The 22,908-nt window shown below is 40.3% G+C and overlaps 2 protein-coding genes across 3 annotated transcripts; one reads left to right on the forward strand and one right to left on the reverse strand.

The window, feature by feature from the left end:
* Nucleotides 1–5,529: 5,529 nt before the first annotated feature.
* Mrpl32 (mitochondrial ribosomal protein L32) lies at nucleotides 5,530–8,407 on the reverse strand. 2 transcript variants are annotated; one of them, XM_048460854.3, is made up of 3 exons: nucleotides 8,246–8,407; nucleotides 6,703–6,884; nucleotides 5,530–6,067 (listed from the first exon to the last, which is right to left on the reverse strand). In XM_048460854.3, exons 1-3 carry the CDS (start codon nucleotides 8,367–8,369, stop codon nucleotides 5,813–5,815), a joined length of 561 nt encoding a protein of 186 aa, XP_048316811.3. In that variant the 5' UTR covers nucleotides 8,370–8,407; the 3' UTR covers nucleotides 5,530–5,812. The 2 variants fall into 2 exon arrangements, with proteins under 2 accessions (XP_048316811.3, XP_085555371.1); XM_085699245.2 differs by lacking the exon at nucleotides 8,246–8,407 and adding an exon at nucleotides 6,977–7,131.
* A 110-nt stretch (nucleotides 8,408–8,517) lies between these two features.
* Nucleotides 8,518–19,936, forward strand: Psma2 (proteasome 20S subunit alpha 2). The gene is made up of 8 exons (XM_048460853.3): nucleotides 8,518–8,668; nucleotides 10,922–10,998; nucleotides 11,622–11,754; nucleotides 13,913–14,035; nucleotides 15,311–15,392; nucleotides 18,071–18,144; nucleotides 19,520–19,577; nucleotides 19,669–19,936. Exons 1-8 carry the CDS (start codon nucleotides 8,628–8,630, stop codon nucleotides 19,783–19,785), a joined length of 705 nt encoding a protein of 234 aa, XP_048316810.1. The 5' UTR covers nucleotides 8,518–8,627; the 3' UTR covers nucleotides 19,786–19,936.
* Nucleotides 19,937–22,908: the final 2,972 nt, after the last annotated feature.

The raw sequence follows: 22,908 nt of genomic DNA on the forward strand, positions 1-22,908 counted from the left end.
ATGAACTGGGTATTACCTGATTCACCAAGCCATAGCATTAGAAGTCCACAGCAGCAATCCGCCATCAAATGGAAATAGTATGTGTGATTGTGCCCGAGCAGGTCCTGATGGGACACAAGCAAGTTGTACAAAGAGGTTGCCCAGATGTCTATGGTTCCTATTACTGTTACAATACCTTCTGGACCCAAGCATTGAAAATGTACCTTACGAAGGATGCTCTAGGATGAGCTGACAAAGAAAAAACTAGGGCCTTTTTCACAGATGACTCTACACGCTATGCCAGCACCACCCAGAAGTGGACAGCTGTAGAAGTGGACAGACCTTTCTGGATCAACTGTGAAGGACCTTAGTAGAGAAAAATCTTCACAGTGGGTAGAATTTCAAGCAATGAATATCGTACATTTTTTCTTGGAAGGAGAAATGGTCAGATGTGTGACTGTTCACTGATTCATTGGCTGTGGGCAATGGTTTGACTGAATGGCCAGGGGCTTGGAAGGAGCATGATTAGAAAATTGGCGAGAAAGACATTTGGGCAAGGGGCACATGGATAGATCTCTCCAATGGGTGAAGGCTGTAAAAATGCTTGTACACCAAAAGTCATCAAAAGCCACTCCAGAAGGGTTCAGTAATCAAGTAGACAGGATGACCTGTTCTGTGGACAGCCTCTTCCCCAGACCATTCTGTCCAATACGCCCATGAACCAAGAGACCATGGTGGCATAGATAGAAGTTATGTGTGGACTCAACAACATGGACTTCCACTTACTAAGGCTGACTGGGCTACAGCTGCTGCTGTGTGTCAAATCTGCCAGCATCAGACCAACACTGAACTTCTGATATGGCACTCTAACCCAGGGTGACTAGTCAGTCGTACCCTGGTGGCAAGTTGGTTACACTGAACAACTTCCATAATGGAGGGGTCAACATTTTGTCCTTACTGGAATGCTTATTCTGGTCATGAGTTTGCCTTTTTGCATGTGGTGCTTCACCCAAACTAATTTCAAATAGCATTACTTCTGACTATAGGACCCATTTTACAGCTAAGGAAGTGTGTATGGAAGGCAGGAGATACTTTGGGGTGACTCTTCACACTCCAGGTCCTGTGACTATAGCCAGTGTGAAACTATAACAAATCCAGGAAGGGTGACAAACAGATCAGAACTTGCAGGCCACCTGTCTAGGTAAATAACCAAGATCCACTAAAGTGCTTCCTGAGGGTTGAAGAAATACAGGATAGATAGTAGAGGAAGGGTTATAAATATCAGCTAGGGTCACATGACCAGTCACAGAAACAAGGACTATAATCGTCCTGCTGCTGCTGGTTCCTATGATTATATCAGAACCAGTATTTCCAAGCTTTCCTTGTGGATCAGGGACCCAGGGATCTCCAGGAATCTTCTGGGCTTTCTAGAAGCACCAGATTTGGACTGTTAGGCATCCTGCCTGTGGACTGAGCAACTACCTGTGGTTGCCCTACCCCTCAGTGAGAGACAGCCATTGTTGGGTCAATCTGACTGCTGATGTAATCCAACCTCCAGGATCAAGTAATTACCAGGTTCTCAACTCTCAGGCGTGAGTCTGTTGTTGTCTACTATGTAGCCCTGGCTGGCCTGTTACTCGTTATAAAGACTAGGCTGAACTCAAACTCACAGAGATCTGCATTTCTGTTTCCCATGTGCTGGGATTAAGGGTATACATCACCATGCCCATCTTAACAAATCAACCAACCATCCAACCAATCAACCAACCACTAATTCCAGTTAGTATTGGCATATGTGCATGGGTTGGGCCATCCAAGAAGTTTTTAAGAAAAATTGCATACATTATTTCCAGTTTTAAACTGTAACTTTTACATTTTATTTAATCTTTATCCTATGTTGGACATTGTATCAGTGTAACATAGAAAATGGCAAGAAGAAAGACCTACATATAAATATGACATCTAACTGTATCTCCCACTTGTGCTTAAATCTGTCTTTTCCCCTTATTCTTTTCTATTTTCTGTTTTGTTTTAGACGGGGTCTCTCTCTATGTAGCCTTGGCTGTCCTGGAACTTACTTTGTAGATTAGGCTGGCATAAAACACTAGGAGATCTACCTGCCTCTGACTCCTGAGTACAGGAATTAAAGGTGTGAACGGCCACACCTGGCTTTATTTTCCCTTATTCTTAAATTTTGCAATAATTTTGCTTCAGCTAGTATCATTCTAAAATTGTTTTCTGTGTAATCTTATTACATTTTATTTACATATTTTGTGTGTGTGTGTGTGTGTGCACTTTCCAACTTACATGTGTGGATGTCAGAATGTTTCTGAACTTGGGTTTACAGTCCATAATTCAAGAAGCTTGGTTCAGCAACCCATCCTTGAAGAGTCAATTAAAACAAGCCAAACGAATAGTAAACCAACAACCAAATGAATAGTAAAAATAAGGAAAAGACATTTATTCAATGTGGGATTACTCACATTGGGAAGAAGCCCCAAGAGATCCAGGGAGGACCCCCTCCCCCCAACCCCAGGCCATCTTCAGGGCCCTGAAATGAGATTAAGATTTAAATAGAGGGCCAGGAATACACACATTGTAGCAGTCCCATTCAAGTTGTGGCCCTGCCATCGGGGCTTCATTCTTAACTTGCAATGCAGTCTGACAAATTGTTAGAATTGTGTGAAATATCTTTTCCGGGAGCCAGGATATTTCTCTGTCTGGCATGAAGTTTCAGTGTTTTTCTTCTTCCACCAAGGGATCACTGGGGACATTTCCTATACCTCCTGCGTAGCTAATGGCTGTTTAGCTTTTTAGTAAACCACTAAGAAGGTGCCTTAGCTGGGCTGTGGTGGTGCAGGCCCTTATTCCCAGCATTCTGGACACAGAGGCAGGTGGATCTTTGTGAGTTCGAGGCCAACCTGGTCTACAAAGCAAATTCCAGGACTGCCAGGGTTGTTGCACAGAGAAACCCTGTCTCGAAAAACAAATAGACAAACACAGAGAAGGCACCTTGGCAAAGACACATCTTCACAGTGTGCAAAAAGATTATTTCACAACGGCCATTCTCTCTTCCATATTTTAATCTTAGTGATAGCTTTTGTGCCTGTGCCTCCAAGTCTAGTTTTCCTTTCCAAGGAACCTGCATTAAGCAGACTGCACGTACCCAAGAATGTCAGGCAGAAAGGGACTGAGAGAGTAGCAGTTAACTCCCAGGTGGAGTAAGAGAAGTTCTGAACAGTGATGTGAGACTCAACTGTATCTTCTTTTGGTGGCCCTTACTCAATACTGCAGACTGGTTTTTCTTCCCCTAAAGTAATCTTGCTCTCTAGTTACAGGTTGTATCTTTAGCATGGCTAGGCTTTAACACTTTATTACTGAGAAGACCCTGCAATTAACTTTGGTCTTATAGTGTGGCTGCAGTGTTTACCTGAATTACGGCAGTTCCTCACGTGGTTTAAAGGCAGGAACCGTAAAGCTACCTCTAAGCCTCACTACCTGGGTCCAGCAGACTTGAGTAACTTGGATCTCTAGTTTTCTTCCCATTCTCTTCCAAATCGCACCATAACACTAGCTAGTGACTTCACGAACTTGGAAAAGGTGCACGTGCAGGTCAGTGGAGATCCTTGAGAAACCCTGGTGGGTAATACAAAGGCACACGCCTAAGTGGTGTTTTCAGTGAAGAGCTACTCCATGAAGAGTGGGTCATGGCGTCCAGGGAGCACCCTGCTGATCTAGATGCCCTTAGCTGTGGAAATTAGTAAGGAACAGCACTTAGAAAACACTTGTCGGAGATAGTGATGATGAAGTTATTCAAAACACAGCCCCTAAAATGATGCCACTTAGGAACTGTAGCTAGAGTCATCTATTTATTTAATGTACCAAGAAATGATAATCATAGGCAGTAAATAATATATATATACATATATATGTATATATAATATACATACTATATAGAGCATGTATATAGAAGGGTAGGGGTGGCCATATAAAACAATTCTGAAGATAGAATCAAACTCCTATCAACTGGTACTTTAAAGGCCTACTCTAGACATTACTTTCAAGGTTTATCTTGGGTTTGCCACAAAATAAGTAACAATAATCCCTATTTTAAAAGGATCTTTTAAAAATTGAATATCCTTCCAAGGGAATTAGTCCCGTGTGTAAGGGCTCGACCCTTATGAGCTGCCTCTCAACTGAAAGATTTGTTACCTAGGGTACATTTTGCAGTCTGTCAATCAACAGGTGATACCAAGGAGGTAATAGATGAGCCTTGGTTTTCATTAGCCAAAGATTTAATATCTAGTAAATTCAACTAAAAATTTGACATACAGCACATGCCCAACTTGCCAAAATAAAAGAAGGCTGCTTTAACAATGTCCAAAAAATCCATAAGCAGCTCCTTTGTTTTTTCTTTCCTTCCTCAATTGAGTCACTCCTTCAAAGAGCTGTTCTCTGGGGTTCTATGCTCTCCAGGTTTTAAAAGATTTGCTCCTACTGGAGTGTAGTTTAATATATTCCATGAAATTGGTCATTTGTCTGTAAAATGTGCACATGGATGACCTTATTACAGTACCTTCATTTGAAAGTCCCATGGGAACAACATTCCCCCAGTTTAGTATTCAGAGACACTCTTTTTTATTATTTATTTATTTATTTTTTTTTTTTGAGACAGGGTTTCTCTGCATCTGGCTGTTGTGAAACTTGCTTTGTAGACCAAACTGGCCTTGAACTCACAGAGATCCGCCTCTGCCTCCGAGTGCTGGGATTATAGGTGTGCACCACTACCACCCAGCTTCAGAGACACTTCTTGACTCAAGTGAAATTCTCTTCAATTAAGTACAGAGCTGAAATTATTTCCAATTAGTAAATGTTCATATAGTACATATTTTGTTTTATATACATTCCAAGTTACTGTGTTTGTTATGAATTTTGGTGTTGTTCATTTAATTTTAATTCCCTTACTTCAATAAACTATCTTAATTGTACTTGGAGTGAAGAAATAAGCTAACAAGTCATGGACTACAGAGGGACTCAGAAATTCAAGTGAAACTAAGAAATGGATTGAAGAATGTAAAGATGCTATTGTTGTAAGTTAGTAAAAATACTGGACTATGAAGTGAAATAAAAAGATATAGTGGAAGAAAAGTAGAATCTATATCCATAGTACATTTCTTTATATACTGGAATTTATTAACCTCACTTAAAAATATTTTTTCTAAACAATCTCACAAACATCTACAATGACACTGGAATGTGATTTGCTTAATGTAAAATGAGAATTTTTACTATTATTTAAGTAAATTACCACAGTATGTTCCATAAAAAGTAAATCTTTCCAAAGACAATTTTGCTAAAACAAAGAAAAAAGTCTCTCTTTTTTTTTTGAGAAGGTCTCACTTTGTAGTCCTGGCTGGTCTGGAACTCGAGATTCTCCCGCTTCTACTCCTGAATGCTGGGATTAAAAATGTGTGCCATAGGCCTGGCCTACAACCTCTTCTCATCGATACAACTATCATTTCAAAAATTCGAAAGAATTTAAACAGTCCATATAATTAGCTATAAATTTTATTACTTTTTAAATGTTTTGGTCTGGAAATTTTAGGTTTAATTAAGACCCAACAGCATTACAGAAACACACATATTAATTCACTAAGCCTTTGCATAAGTAATTTGAGTTTATTCAAGAGACACTTTTCAAATTACCTCATGTAAAATTAACAGCTAATAAAGTTCACTTTAAAATACATTGATATGAAAACAGGCACAACATAAAAACAAAGACTCCTGATTTTAGAGACTATGAAATTATTATTTTTTAACTTCTTCAGTGTCAATTCTGGGTGAACCAAGATGGCCTCTTGATATTTCGTTCAACAATCCTCTTGCCCTGGTCATGTTCTGATGGTTTCTCTCCTGTGTACAGTACCACAGTCTCTACAGTCGGGGCTTTAAAGGGGCCTCCTTCTTGAGTCCATATTTGTTGTCTGATTTGTGTTGTTTCCTTGCGTACTTTCTCATAGCAGTAGCCACAGAGAACATGTTTCTGCTTCAGATGGCCACATTCAGGGCAAACGTCTATATTGTTCTTGAAAACAAAGAAAAACCTATTAACGACAGGAAATATACTACACAATCGCCAGCCAGCAGGAGCCCTAAGATGCTGATATTGCATCTTTCTGGGAGCGTTCATGCTATGTGAGGTTATATACTATCTTGTTCAACTTTAACAGTAAAACGGAGAGAATAGTAACACTGTGTCAAATGAGGAAGAAAATCAGGGCTAGAACTGAAGTTTACCCATCTAGTATATTTTTATTAGTATGGCCTATGAATGAACTATTCTCAGAGTCTCTTATCTACCCCCTGACCTGAGTAGAATATTTTGATTATGTAACGCTAGTGAATTCCACATTAAGAATAGCCGAGGGAAAAGTTGGGAGGTTTTTACATAAGAATTGCTTGTGAGGATCCCACGTGACTTTTTAATTAAGACCTCTATCAGTTCTCTAATTTCAAACAATAAATAATCAATAAGGAACCATCAACACAGTGGGACATCAAGGAAGAGTTAAATTACTTTTTGATCTATGGTGAGCCAAACAAGATGACAAGACTATTATAAAGCCAATTCCTCTGCTGTATGAATAAGAGGTTCATCAATGGTAGGCTTGAGGAAGAGTGGGTGTGCACACACCCCCCCAACACACACACAAAACTTACCTTAACTTTAATAAGTTTCCAGGAGTTTCTTCTCCTACACCGGTTAACTTCAATGGTGCGTCTGTTTTTGGGAGCTGCCATCCAAAAGATACTATCTAAAAAGCTGGAATCCTCTTTGTTCCCACTGGTACCATGGGCTGGGTCTGTGAGTATGGATGGGCCCTGGACTGCTAATGCTGGTGCTAAAAACAGAACAGATACCAGAATCAATCTCTAAATGACTACTTATAGATACCTTCTCTCCAACAATCAACATGTCACTAGACATACACACCTGTAAAGTACGTGTGTATGCATGCACACATGAAGGTCAGAGGACAGCTTTCAGAGTTAGTTCTCTCCTTCCACCGTGCAGGTCTCGGGGCTAGAACTCAGGTCTTGGCAGCAAGGCCTTTTACTACTGAGCCAGACGGCTGGTCTGACATACAAAGTTTAGAATGTGAAACTAAACAAATATTAATAAGCCCCAGCTATTAAAATACTAAAGTTCACACAAAAGGCAATTAAAAATAATTCAGATGGAATGTTTTCTTAGTCCAGCCTACTGAAACAACTGGTCTATTAGACATTTCCCGCCTTATGCAATGCAGGATACTGTGGTTTAGTAGCAAATAATATACAAGTGAATTTAATCTTGAGATCCCTTACATGCACTTTGACCAGCACTGAGATGACTATGCTGGCCATCAGCTGTACCACAGTATTCTGACCCAGTTAGCTCCTTTAGGAAGCTTGTATGTTTCTAAAGCCATTACATTCTTCCTTAATATTTAATCTTGACCTGTGTGCTAAGAAAAGGAATTTTATTATTTATGACATTATCAAGTGTTTCACAATTATTTTTTCTAAACTGCTCAGAAAAGCACTCCTGTACCCTTCCTTTTATTCTTCGGACCTGTAACAGTTCGCTCTATTCTCTGAACTTCTTACCAGTACATAAGCTGCCCAAGCACAGGCCTGAAGTTCCAGAAATCGGGAGGTTGAAGCAGGAGGATCGGACATGTATGGGCAGACTGGACATGGATAGACCTTGTCTCACCCCGCCTCCTCCCGCAAAGCCCAAAAGGGAAAAAAATTACAGAAAGTTTTCCATATTGGTATTCTTTCTCAACAGACCTTATGTTTTGCTACACAGAGCCCAGACGTTGTAACAGCTCTGAACTGCCTGCGTGCCTGCAGGACATTGGGGATTTCTTGGCCTTTTGGACACCGAATGGATTGAAATGATTATTTCAGGTAGCACATGGAGACAAATACTTATCACACGGCATTTATGATCTAATGAAATAAATCTCTGTTCAGATTGTCTAGGTATTATCACTTCTGGGATATGCTGTACAAGGTAAAGCAATCTAAATTTTAACATCCAGGATACCAGTAGCTCGAAGCTATGCTGGGCTACACAGTGAGTTCCAGACCTCCTGAGCTACAGAAACAGCTTTTCCTTCCCAATCCCTTCAAGTCAACCAAAAAAGCACGCGCTGTTTTACACAACTCGGAAGCCCCCGCCAAGCCACTCCCCACGAACTCTCTCCTTACGGACCCCACTGAGGACTGGCAAGGCCGTTCCAGTTCTGCTTCAGTTGTTGCAGCAGCTCCCAGCACCTCCGGAGCGGTCCGGGACGCGCCGGCCACGGGAAGGACAGCAGCAGCAAGGAGACAGCCATGTTCCGCACTGGAGAGGAATGCGTGCCGGGACCTGCGCAAGTCCTCCCACGCCCCCCGCCTCCCTGCTCAGAGCATGCGCAGGGCCACCCTTACGCTTGCGCGCTCACTCGGCCACCGCCTGCCTCGGATCCTCAAACTTCAATTCCCAGCTGCCCCTGGAGTGCATTCGACTCTCCTCCAATCAGAGAAAAGAAAACGTTAAAGGAAGCAGACGTGCCGCGCATGGGCGTGGCTGTTTCCCTACTTCCTGGGTAAAGATGGCAGAGCGCGGTTACAGCTTTTCGCTGACTACGTTCAGGTACCCGGGGGACCCCTCAGGTTCCACGCATCACAGGTCCCAGGAGCGCCCTAGACCTGGTCCCCGTGTCCTGGGTCTGGCTGGTGTTTCTGCAGGAGCGCGCGGGGGTGGGGCTGGACTCGCAGCTTTGCAGAGTCATGTGCGGTGCCAGGCCTGGGCCCATGCAAGGGGCCCGCCGCCTTTGGGACTGAGGGTCTGCAGGCCCCGAGCCAGGCGCTGGCTTTCCCTCTCTAGCTTGGAAAAAGCTGCTATGGGACAGCCTGTTTCCAGCTGGTCCATTCAGGACTAGGATTTCCTTCCTAACCCAGATAGGGAGCTTCGGAAAGTGACTCCTGCTCAGACCTGTGAGACGTCCTTTTTCCTTAGGGAAAGCTCACTCTGCTTTCGGTTTCTACAGTGCTGCTATAGACTATAACTCCAAAATGAAAGCGCAGATTTCCCGTCAGGTTTTCGTGGCGCGCTCAAACTGATAAGCTAAAGTTGATGAGCTTGATTCGTCACGAGAAAATTGCTTTAAAAAGATTTTAGACCTTTCTGTTATGGGATAGAGAGTTAGCGCGTTAAATATATTTTCTCAAGGCACACACGATGGGCACTTTATTTCCTCTTCGTTCCCTGTTTAAGAAAATTCATCACGGAAGAATTTAGACAAACGACTGTAGTTTGACCATTTTCTTCAGGATCCGACTGAAGGCAGCCAAGATCTACTTGTTGAATGTAACTGTAACTGGTTTTCCACTACCACCTTTGTATGTTGAGTTAGGGATGAGCTAACCACAGCTTAAACAACCGAACTTTTTCAAGGTTGTCCACTAGTAGCTAAATCGATAATCAAACTTTGTTCGTTTTGAAGTCAAAAATGAACATACTTTTTGTCTCAATATATTGTCTTTCTTTTGGAAATTGCCTTTTTGTAGTTCCAGATAACGGAGGGTATGCATTTTTGTTGTATTTGTTTTGGAAACTTTGAATGATTTCCCCTTAATTCCTTAACAGATGACTTAATTACATACTATGGCAGAGACTAATTATGCATGGTAGTCACTTATATTTGTAAACAAAAGAGATACGGTCCCAAATGTGATCTCACTCGAGCTAAAACAAATGAATATAGACCATAAGGGACTGGAAATTTTTTTAAATTTCTTTTTGAGACAGAATCACTTTTAGCCCAGGCTAGCTTAAAATGGCCAGTAACTAAGGACGACTTTCAACTGTTCTTCCTGCCTCTGATTTCCCAGGTGCACTACCACCTGGTTTATGCTGTGTCATGCATTCTAGGCAAGCACCCTACCATAGTAGCCACATCCTCAGCCCTGAATCTTTTATAGCAAACATCTGAATATTTGTACAACAGATTTCTTTACTGTAACAACTTTTTTTTTTAAAAAAAAAAACTTGATAAGGTTTAGCTGTTTAGGAAGAAACTACCGTTTTTAGTCTTAAAACTATTAATGATATAAGTTGCCAGGAATAGGAAATGAAGCGAGGTTTCTACCAGCTTACATTTGGCTGAGAGGTGATAAATGAGCAAAAGAAATTGGAGCCTACTGGTGCAGAGTCTGCAAAAATGTTTTCCTGTTCCTGCAAGTTGTATTGAAAGAGATAGAAGGAGCAGAGCTTCCGACTTAGTTCTCAAGTTCTCAGGAAAGGCTTGTGCTTGGTGGTTTTGAAACTGGAAGATGAGAAAGATCTGACTGCTTGAACATTTAAGAATAAAGAGAATTGTTGACAGGTAAACCATAGTGAGGAAGGCGGTAATGTGGATGGGTCAAACATGAAGGGCCAGAGTCAGTAATTTCTGTTTTAACTGAACCAAGAAGTTATTGTGGGATTTATGTCAGAGTGACAAGGTACAGAAGTAGCTGCTTTGGAACTGAATTCCAGCAGCCTGCTAAAATGACCCCAGGTGGTGTTCTCGAGGACCCAGATTACTGATTCCAGAAACTGCTTGATTGCTCTGATACACTTGCCTGAAGTCAAGGCTGGTGCCTGGTGGACAGAGGCCGTTGTAATGATGCTTTACTAACCAGAGCTGGGGGAAAGCAAAGCTAAGGAGAGAGGATTGGCGCTCACTCTGAGCCTATGCAAATCTTGTCGGTGTGGTTTCCAAACAGCTCCATGGCAGATCTCAAAGGCCAGCAGGCTTGACTGGGGAGGTTTGACCTGTATGTCTTCCTTCTGACATAAGGGTGCCTATAGTAAATATTCGAAAGTACGTGAACATAGCAAATACCTTTGTTTCTTTTTAAGCCCATCTGGGAAACTTGTCCAGATCGAGTATGCTTTGGCTGCTGTAGCTGGAGGGGCCCCTTCAGTGGGAATTAAAGGTAAGTAAATGTTTCATTCACTGCAGATGCTTGTTACTGCTTACCTGAGGGTACGGTAGATGTAAGTGTGTCATTTTCAACAGTCTTTTTGTTAGAGAATTTTGAAGTTTAAAGAAAGTAGTGTTCAGATCAGTAATTTAAATTTCATAGCAAATATGTCATTTTAGTATATTGTGATAATCCATAGGTAGTCTTTTCCTCAGGAAATTTATTATTTTATTTTTCAACTGAGTATTTTTCTCTGGAAGTTTTATCTTATTTATAAAGGGCTAACTGTAAAACATCTAAATATAAAATTGTTATATGTTCTTATATCCTTATAGAAAAATTTCTTCTCACTTATACTAGAAGAGTTAACCAAGTTTATTGTTTTAAAACCAGTAAACCTGAAAATATTAAGAGAGACTGGGTATTACCTGCAGCTTTGGGGATTTGTTTGTTTATGCAGAATTAATGACCAGTGACAGAAAAAATGATTTATTATTTCTCAGGTAATTTTTGTGTAAGAATCCAGAAAAAGGCTTTATAATCTAGAGAAAGCAGCAAGTTTGTTGAATGCATCTGTTAGTGGAAAGCTAATGAAGAGCATGTTATAATATTTGTCTTTCCCCCCCTCTTTTAAGCTGCAAATGGTGTAGTATTAGCCACTGAGAAAAAACAGAAATCCATCCTGTATGATGAAAGGAGCGTCCACAAAGTGGAACCCATCACCAAGCACATTGGGTTGGTGTACAGTGGCATGGGCCCAGATTACAGGTACTACAGCCGGTCACAGTGTTTTCTCATCACCTTGCTCCTCCTCTGTGGTTGTTTCATTTAGTCTTGGCAGCCTGGTGATAGCTAAATGTAGTTTGCCTGTACGGGTTATATGGAGATTGATCTTATGAGGTGATAAGTTACCTGCTTACCTATTTCATCTCGTCATTGTCTCATTTTCTTTAAGGTCTTGGTAGGAAGGGCTTTGGTGTCTTGATTCACCTTAAAAATGATCAAATGCATTCATTTACAATAAAATATTGTTAAGGCAACAAGAGAGAGCATGGACCGTGTAGAGTTTGCCTCAGTCTATTTGTTTTTGCTCTTATCAAAGGGACAAATGTGTTTAAGGCCAGTGAAGGCTTCTGAGTGGCCAGCCAGGATTCATAGGCCTGTAGAATCACTCCCTTTTTATTTCAGGAGAAGAGATAGTATTCCTGTACACTGGAATACCAGTAAGTTGAAAGAGAATATAACTAAAATAAAAGAATTTTATGAAACAAGATAGATAGTTTCACTTGGAATTCTAAGCCAGCAGGGCTACCAGAATATGATTAGCGTTTCTGTTGTGGAAAATTCTCCACCACTGTGTAGAATGGACTGCTGCTGCTGATAAAATAAGCTTTAGCTGGAAGGGCATGAGTGTCTTCGAGAGAGATACTGTGTATATTTCAGAGATGTAGGTCTGAGTGGGTGAGGATAAATCTGTCTGAATATATGTGATTACTGTATAGTTGTATTTGTCAGGTTTCTCTAAAGGAACAGAACTGATAGAAGATACATACCCCCTTCCCCCCCCCCCACACACACCATGGGGTTATTAGACCAATTTAGGCTGTGGTCTGGATAGTCTAACTGGCTGCATGCTGGCAGAAAGGCAGCAATGTGGTAGTTATTATTCAGTCCATGAGGCCGGATGTCTCTGCAGTTGATGTGTTTATCTAATTATTCTTTGTCAATAAAAACCTGGGAGTCAGATATCAGGGTAAGAACCTGAATAATCAGTGAAGCCACCAGTGATCTTACTACTTCCTGTTTCCTATCTGTCCTCAATCCTCCAAAACCTCTATGGTTCATTTTGGTCAACTAGTGGCTAGCTCTGCCCTCTGACTCCAAGCAAGCTTTGTTGTCAGAATCTAATCAAAATACCACACAACAAGCAGTCCCAGTCTAGTGCTGGAGTCCTGGAGGATTCTTTCAGAGCTGCTGGGCTCCAGTCTGCTAGAATCCTGAAGAAGCTGTGTTTAGTACGGATGGCAGCACCAGTATACATACCATCCAGCTAGAGCGAGGCAAGAAGGCTAAGAGCAGTTTCCTAGTCCTGTGACCTTTGTATCTGGGTTGCTGTCAGAAAGTGTAGCCCATATTTAGGATGGGTCTTTCTGCTTCAAATAATCTGACTTTTAAAAGCCCTTGCAGCACCTTGAATCCTCGTAAATTCCAATTGTAGTCATGTTGACAACAAGATTAACCATTACAGTGGTATGATCTTCATACCTTATGTAAAATGTAGCTTCTTACTGTTTGTTTAATCTTTGAAGGCTATTCTAAATTGTAGGCAGTGTGTAAGGTAGACTGTAGAAAAGACAGGCTGAGGGAAAGAAATGCCCAGAATTGAATGCGTATGTTCATATGCATCTAAGTTTGGGATGGCTGAGTAAAGTATAAATAGACTGCCCTCAGGATAAGGGGTGGCAGTTTGGTAGAAGTCACAGAAGGAGAAATGAAGCTCTGATTTTGTAAATTAAATGTTAACCTTTTTACAGTGTGTAGTGTATGTTTTTCTGCACCATGTAGATACTGCCTGCATTGGCCAGAAGATGGTGTTGGATCCCCTGAAAATGAAGTTAAGATGGTTGTGAGCCACCAATGTGGGTGCCTGGTGTTGAACTTGGTTCCTCAGAAAGAGCAGCCATCTCTCCAACTCCCTAAATCTGTTACTATCTGTACTCTAGTCCCTGCTTCTCATTCTGTTTGTCTCCTGTTGTAATTCTCTGACATTTCTTTTCTAAACCTACTGGAATCAGGTGTCAAGAGACTATTCTGAGCTGATAGCTGTTAAAGAGAGATGCATGCCAAGCTTGTGTTGTGTGTGCTTTTAGACGAAAGTTGTGGGGTAGTTAGTAGAGTGTCCTAACTATTTTTCTTACTGCCTTAGAGTGCTTGTGCACAGAGCTCGGAAACTTGCCCAGCAGTACTATCTTGTCTACCAAGAACCCATCCCCACAGCCCAGCTGGTACAGAGAGTAGCCTCTGTGATGCAGGAGTATACCCAGTCAGGGTAAGTGTTCTTACTACTTGAAGACACGTATCATGGATTTGAAGAAGGAAAAAAGTAGTAAAAAAACAAATGAGTAAGAGTCTTATTATTTCTGTATTTGCTGAACAAATGAAGAAAAGCACTGTGATAATAAATATTTCTGATTTTGATTTGAAATAATTAAGTTGAAAATGTGACTGTATGTGGTGGTACACACCTGTAAGCTGAGTACCTGGGACACGGAGGGAGATCGATGACAAATTCAGGTCACATCTGGGTTACATAGTTAGATGCTGTCTCAAAAGAAAGAAAAAGGGAAAAGAGTGTGTTCTTATCCCGCAGCAGAATAAAGCATCTTGATTTTTTTAAAGGGCCCTTTGCCGGTGATTTTTTATAGGCAGTCTTCAGTGCCTCTGTACTTAGCTTTTCAACCTAAAGTGATTGTGAGCATATAAAACAGCAACCAGTTTTATTTTTTAAAGAACTATTTTGTTTTTATTTATGTATATGAATGTTTTGTGTGTTTGCACACCAGAAGAGGGCATTGGATTCCATGACAGTTCTATGAGACTACAGTTATTAGACAATTGTGAGCCAACATGTGGGTTCTAGGAATTGGACTCAGGACCTCAGGAAGAGCAGTCAGTGCTTTCAGCTGCTGAACCATCTCTCCAGCTCCCCAGTAGCCTTAAATTATATTGACTAAGATGGTGTGAAAGTAAATGCTGATGCACAAGCCTTGTGGGGAAGACAAACATTACATTTGTTAGGATGCGTTTTTCCATGCTTAGACTGGGGCACCTGTATAGGTGTGTGTCTCACTCTTACTTGTGTTGCTCCAATAAAATATCTGAGCTCTGGGTCCAAGAACATTGTTTGTACTTATGCAGGTAATTTGGTTTTTGGTAAGATTTTTCTGGCAGATAGTATTGCATGGCCAGATGTCACACGGTAAAAGAAGAGTGGGTGGTGACCTCCATAGAAACTAATCCACTTCTGTCAGAGTTAACCCACTTGGAGAAACAAGCATTATTAGCGCTTTCTCAGATGGCACCATATTCTGCCTCTTGACACAATTCTGTAATGATGTTACACTGAGAATTACTTTCTCCTGAACGGTTGGGAAGCAAGGTGCTACGTCATTTGGTTTAGGCTTACTGCTCTTCCAAGCTATAATAAAAAGAATTCATTTTAAGTTGGTTCATTTAGAAGTTAAAGTTAAGAAATCTAACTCAGTTGGTAATTTGCTTTACTCATGAGTATATATAAATCCTTTATTTCATTTTCTTTCTACAGTGGTGTTCGTCCGTTTGGTGTTTCTTTACTTATTTGTGGGTGGAATGAGGGACGACCATATTTATTTCAGTCAGATCCATCTGTAAGTATCATTACATATATTTGAAGCATTTATTAGAATTTCTTTTTAAATATCTAATAAAAGTTGAAACCATAAAACTTTAAAATTCAGCACCATTTTCCTTTTTTTCCCACTTGTTTTAAATGATTTATTTTTACCTTTAATTATGTGTGTACATGTAAACAGAGGCTTTTCTGTCCTGCCTGGTCCTGCAGCCACTTCCAAAATAATTCCTCAGAGGACTATATTAATCATCAATATTTGGCTGATGGGTCAGGCTTATTACTAGCTAGCCCTTACACTTAAATTAACCCATTTCTCTTAATCTATGTATCGCCAAGTGGTCAGTGGCTCACTGTTGCTCTGGCATGTTACTCCTTGGGTGGCTGCTGGTGTTTCCTGACTCTTGCCCTACTTTTTCTGTATCTCTGCTTAGATTTTCCTCCTGGGTCTATTCTGCCTTGCCATAGGCTGAAGCAGCTTTATTTATCAACCAATGAAAGCAACACTATTCACAGTGTGCAAAAAGACATCTCCCAGCATATACATATATGTCTGTGTGGGTATGTGTGTGTGCCTGAAGCTGCCCATGGAGTCCAGAGAAGTCAGGTCCCACTGAAGCTGGAGTTACAGGTAGTTGAGAGCCACCTGACTTGGAGCAGGAACTAGAATTTGGGTCTTCTAAAAGAGCTGTAAGCGTTCTCCCCACCCTAAGCAGCGCTCAAGCCCTTCACTTCTGAGCAAGTATGAAGCAGTGCACATTTGTTTGCGCGCCCAGCACTTCTGAAGCACTTTCCTTCCGTCAGGAAGTGTCTGCCCTTTTTGGACCACGTTTGTTAGCATACACTAGAATGAGCTGTTGTCACTATGGAATTTCGTCAGCTTCCTTGAGCTTTTATTTTGGGAAGCACATGAGTCGAGATGCGTGACAGGAGGCCAGTGTTAGAATCTTTGCTGCTTGGGCTGTCTGGAGTGTGACTCTCAGCAAAAGCGCTGATATAACTGTCTTGAGTTCCGTGACTTACAAAATGGTTCTTGACTGAGCTGTTTTTTCTAAAGTAGAAGGTTGATATTTGAGTTTTTTCCACGTTGTTCCATTTGCTGTGAGGAGAAACCTAAGAAAAAGCTAAAGGTTAGGGAGTGAATTCTTGTTTATAAATTATTAGGTCATTACAAGTTCTCTCAATACAAGCCTTACACTCTTACCTTACAAATTGAAAAGGCAAAATAAAAGTCCTCGTATTGTGATGTCCTCTGTGAGCGTCTGAAGGTCATTGGCCTGAGGTCCTGCCTTCCCAGCCAGTAGAGGAAGGCAGTATGGGAACTGTGTTCACCCCTTGCTCTCCTTTTCCTTGCTGACTAAAAAGGCATTGTCTAATCCATGCCATGAGTTTTCCTTTATGCGTGTCTTTGTTTTTCTCAGGTGAGGCTGTTACATGTAGGGCTTCTTAAACATTCCACTCACCACCCCTTTTCACCTGGTAAAGTTAATTGTAATCATGGAAATAAAATATATACAGAAGCCAAATATTGACTGACAGCCACAAAGAAACCTATCTAAAACCAGTTCTTTGGTATACATATAATTTTATCTTTTATTGAAAACAAAAACAAGTTTGCATACTAGCATGAGATGGATAGAATCCTTTATTTTTGCAGAAAGAATAAGTCATAGAATACTTTAATCTGCTGGTCCTTGGAATTTCAGAGTTCGATTTTATAGTTGTCAGTGCTTAAAGATACCACTTCCACTTAGGGCCATTTCAAAAGTTGTTGGAAATTTTAATCCCAATCCAAAAATTCATTTAATAATTCTTTGTATGAAACTGAATTCAGCAACTCAAACAACAATTAAAATTCTAACAGTGGCATCTAGGCTGAGGAATGATGATACTAAAACATGGTCTTATATTTCTTATAATTAAATCATTATATTTCTATAGAAATAGAAAACATTTTTTAAGCATAGTAAAAGCGCCCCCCTCCTTGACATGTATGTATCAAGTCAGTGTTGACTGGCATTGTGTGGCATGATGAATAGACAGTGCAGAATGCATGTGTGTATTCAGGCCAAAGCTATGGCGAAGTCACTTAGGTAGCGCGGGAGAGAGCTGCCAAAAACACCTTGGATTCTTTACATACAGTTTTGAACCTTTTTTTTTTTTTTGATGGTTAAATATTTGGAAACCTTTTGCTGTTGCCAGGTTTTTCACAACCCCACCACAATAGTCAAAGGTTGCGACGCTTTCAGTGAAAAGCTGTCTCTGTCCACTAAGATGAGTGCCCACCAGTTTTCAGGGTAATGTGACACAGCTTTAGATCCATGCAGTCTATTAAGCTAAAATACTACCTGGTGTTTTACTTTAACTCCTACTTCCTTTTATCTAGCCTTTAAAACACATCTTCTTTACAGTAATTTCTCTAACTCATTGTCACTGTTTGATGAGTTTTGATATGTATGTGTGTAATATGTACATGGATACATACCCGAGTAAACCATTAGCACAGTCAAAATTAACTTCTGAGTTCCTTCATGACTTTGTCATCTGTTGTATAACCTTTAAACAAAACTTTTTTTCTGTGAAATTTCTACTCAACTTGAATAAATAACCATGACTTTATAAGTTAGAGACCAGTTTACAGATGTCAGAGGAATAGAGTTATCCAAGTGTTTTAAAATGCTTGTCTCTCCTGATTAGGGAGCCTACTTTGCCTGGAAGGCCACAGCAATGGGGAAGAATTATGTGAACGGGAAGACTTTTCTTGAGAAGAGGTAGGCTTCCCAGGATCAGGTTCCTGGGCAGACTGATCTTACTTACAGACGTCAGAACTCTTAGTGATTTTATTTTATGAATCTAACAGATTCCTTGTATCACTCTCTATTTGAATCTAGTTAGAGATAAAGGAGAAAAATGACCTAAATCTTGATTTCCTAATCTTCATTGTATTTGTAGTAATATTACTCATTTCCTAACGGTATTGCTCAACCTTGTTTCATTTTTAAAGTTTTTATGTATTTGGGATTTTGGGGGTGACCGAGACAGGATTTCTCTGGGTAGCCCTGGCTCTTCTTAAGCTTGCCATGTAGACTGTAACTCATAGGGATTCACTTGCTTCTGCTTCCTGAGTGATGTGCCTGCATGCCCAGTCATTGGTTGTTTCTTAAATGTTTACTTTTTAATTCATTTTCCCCATCCAATTTTTTAAAAAAGCCATTATATTTAGAGTAGAAAAATGTTTAAGCTGGGTGGTGGCGGTGCACACTTTTAATCCCAGCACTTGGGAGGCAGAGGCAGGCGTATCTCTGAGTTTGAGGCCAGCCTGGTCTACAAGAGCTAGTTCCAGGACAGGCTCCAAAGCTACAGAGAAACCCTGTCTTGAAGAACAAACAAACAAACAAGAATGTTTAATAATGACTTATGAAAATTAAAAATTGAGATAGGTGGATATGGAGGCCCATGCCTCCAGCAATTGTGAGGATTATTTCCAGTTAAGGCTGACCTGGACTTCAGAATGGGCTGTGGTCCAGGCTGTGCTACAAACAAAACAAAAATTGTGAGCCTAGTAGTTGGTATTGAGCAGATCACATGATGTATGTCTAAGAATGGAGTGCTGTGTAAAATTTGCTGTCAGTGCTGTCAGTGCTGTTTCACTCAGTTACTTATAGTCCAAATTCAGTGTTGGCGTTTTCTTGCATTGTCTCTGATATTTTGGATAGGAAGTTTTATGACTGAGGTCTAACAGATGACTTTCTACATTTTGCACATAATAGTCATGTTATGGTTATTAAAGTTGTTAGCCTTTTGATCGCACTGTAAACTCAAATCTTGATTAAAAAAAGCACTTTAAATTTTATTTATTAATGAGTTTTCAGTGTGCTGTGTTATAACTAATAATAAAGGATTTTAGCAATAGTCTGACATTGTATTGCTAAAACAATTTTTTTTTCAATAATGAAGTTTTTTCCATGGTGTTAGAAAGTAGATGTGTCACTTATTGAGATGATTAGGGAATGTTCTTACAACTTAGTACTTTTAAGAGGATTAGATTTTTAAAAGACTTCATGCTTTTACTGTCCTTTTATTTAAAGTAGCCATGAAGACTCTAAACAGTGTCCTAACAGCAGTGTTTTCAATGTTTTTCTCTAGATATAATGAAGACCTAGAACTGGAAGATGCCATTCATACAGCCATCCTAACTCTAAAGGTTAGCTCAGTATCCACTGGTGGTTTTAAAAGGATAGTTTTTCTCATGAACTGCTTGTGAAATTGACCATTGTCCTTCCTTTCTCAATTAGGAAAGTTTCGAAGGGCAAATGACAGAAGATAATATAGAAGTTGGGATCTGCAACGAAGCTGGCTTTAGGAGACTCACCCCAGCGGAAGTGAAGGACTACTTGGCTGCCATAGCGTGATGAGGATGAGGATGTGCCTGGACAATTCAGATCTCACAGTCTATCCACTTACACATGTTTAAAGTATGTTTTGTTTGTGCAGACTTATTTCTACATGGCTTAATGGATTCACATTTTTAAAATAAGAATCATAATAAACTGTTAAAACCAAGTTCTAGCTTTCAAGAGTAAAGTTTGAACATACTTTCTTCTTTCTTCTCACTTTATCATAGTTGGTTTTGGAAATTACATTGCAAAGTAGAATGATAAAAATCACTCTAATTTTCAGATATTTTTGTTATTAAATCTCATTACCATCAAACATCCCTACATTTTCATAAAAGACAGTTCTGGGTTTTAATATTCATAATGACTTTTAAAACAGAGAGAATCTGTATACTTTGATACATTCATGAGACAGGCTACAAATTGTGTTATGCACCTTTTGGGTGTGGATCAGTGAGGTTGTAGAATATTCTGCAGTTGTGCTGCAGCAATCAAATGTTAAGCAACAGTGGTCTTCTCTCAGAGATATGTAACTAAATAAACCATGGTGTGCTAGATCTTATCTGTTTCTCCATCTCATGTAGTAAACATATTTAAAAGGATTCCCTAGATTATGGAAGAACTACTCTCTCTCTCTCTTTTTTAACTAAGTTTCTAAGAGGAAGAACTTGTTTTAGGGTAAATACTAGTATTGGTATCAAACACTAAGTTCAGAACAGCAGCTCCCTCATTAGTGTGAGAAGAACCTTCACTGGAAGTAGGTCCTTAGCAGCGAGCAAGTAGTTAGGTGTGGCACATTATTTTAACCGGGTTTCCTCCCTCAGGCATCTTAGGATAAAAGACTTACAGAACAGACTGTTTATGAATGTCATCAATATGAATAGGGAGGCAGTTCAATGACTTTAATGTAATTGAAGAGAATTTGACCTTTATACATTAAAGTTTAGACGGGGTATGCTGTTTGCTACCTATTGTCACTATACGTCCATATGTTGTTAATAGGAGGCGGTAACATTTTAAGAGATGGAAAGATGGCATCTTAACCTTCTGGAATTATTCGTGTATTTATTGCACGTGCATGGTGTGTATATGGGCATGTGTGTTTGTATGGGTAGCATGATGTGGAGACTAGAGATCTATGTTGATCTATGTAGAGATCGGTGTTGGGTGCCTTCCTCAGTTACGCTGCACCTTATGTATTGAGACCCAGGGCTTGCCTGGTTTGCTCTGATAAACCCGCGTCTGCCTTCTGAATGTTGGGACTGAACGACTGCTGTGCTTGCCCCTCATTCCTGGGGGTGCCTTGTATCCGTACTCCAGTTCTCACTCTGGCATCGCAGGTGCTTCATGGGCGAGCTTTAGCCTCTGCCCTGCTCTTCTGTCTTAAGGTTCGTCTGTAGGGGCTGGAGAGATGGTTTGTCAGTTACGAGCACTTACTGCTTTTGCAGAGAACTTGCATTCAGCTTCCAGTATCCAATATGGTGGTTCACAACCATCCATAGCTCCAGTTCCAGAGGAGCTGAAATCTGACCTTTGTGGGCACCAGGCTTGCACATGTGCACAGACATACATGCAGACAAAACACAAGTAATAAAAGGGAGCATCACATCTCTAGATGGGCTTGGTGTATTTGAATCTAGCACAATAATAAGCATAATATTAAAAAGGATTTTTTTTTAAAGTCAACTTATTACCTGGCTGAGTATGCAAAGAAATAAGCAGTGGTTCTCAGGCTGTGGGCCAGGGCCCTTTTGGGGGTTGAAGGACCCTGTCATGGGTTGCCTAACACATTCAGAAACAAATCTTTAAAATACGATTCATAATAGTGGTAGAATTACAGTTATAAAATAGCAATGAAAATAATTAGGAAGGTTGAGAATCACTGAATTAGATTTTCTATTTTGGCTAAACGTAATATTGTAGGTGGAAAGACTGGGATTTCTGTTAGCATCAGTTCAATTTGGTTAGACCTCTCATGACCAATATTAAAAGAAAAAAAAACAACCAAACAAAACAAGATGCTCCGTGATGGTGTCTTATACCTGTAATCCCAATGTTCTGGAGGCAGAGGCAGGTGGATCGGGAGTTTGAGGCCAGCCAGAGCTACACAAAAGAAACCCTGTCTTAAAAAGCAAACCCAGAAGAATGCCAACATTTATAAATCAAAGAAAAAAGCAAAGCAAAGGTATGTAAATTTAAGACGGGGGTGCAGACAGGTGCAGCAGAAGTCGCAAGGAAGAGGTGACATAACTGGAGCAGATTAGGTTCAGGGTTTTGCTTCTGCCTCGACTAAATGCAAAGCTGCCTACAACTCCGTTCTGTTCACAAAACGGGACAAAATAATTCTTTTCGTTGTTCTTGAAACTTAACTGTTTCCTTTTTGAACCAGTTATTTCAGAAACCCATTATTTGATGTAGGGACCCATTGTTTTTTTAAACATTCTTAAACTCTCAAATCATTCTGGGCTGTGGATTTTAGTTTCTTTTAATCTTGTGTATTTTACTGTTCCCAGAGTTCATAGCTTCCCCCAACATTTGGTTCAATTTGTATCTGCAAGACTTTTGTCTCTAATCCCTTCCCATACGTTTTGCTGTGCAAAGTGTCTAGAAGAGAAACATGTTCCTAACATTTGCATATCTGGGGGATAAAAGGGAGTTGGAAAGGGACGAGCGTGGAGGACTGCTTTATAGTGAAGTGTATTTTCAGTAATTATAGACAGAAATTGCTGAGCTTGGTATTTAACCTCGCCCACTTTTGCCAGTGTGTGCAAGCTTTTCAACTCCCCAACCCTAAAGGTGAGTAAAGTTACTCAATGGGAGGGGTTGGTGTTTTCCTGGGAGTAGAATTTTAATTCTCTGGCAGACAGTCCAGGGGCCCATTTATTAGTTGCAGTACTTGTCTGTGGCAAAAATACTGTCCTTTCTGTGGCTTCTGGAATTTTCAGTATTCTGGAATTTTACAGTGGCTTTGTTTGCCCTTTGGTGAGTTTGCAAATATTTTTTTAAATATGGATGCTTTAAATAAGGATGACTTTGTGTGTCATCCTCTAGTAGGGGCCATGCTACTACTCTCTGGGCTAATGGTTGTTTGTGTGCTGCCAAAGCAAGCACTTTTGCTATGTACTTAATGTTCATTGC

The sequence above is a fragment of the Myodes glareolus genome, chromosome 14 (genome assembly GCF_982192425.1).
Source record: "Myodes glareolus chromosome 14, mMyoGla1.1, whole genome shotgun sequence".
Classification (NCBI taxonomy): domain Eukaryota; kingdom Metazoa; phylum Chordata; class Mammalia; order Rodentia; family Cricetidae; genus Myodes; species Myodes glareolus.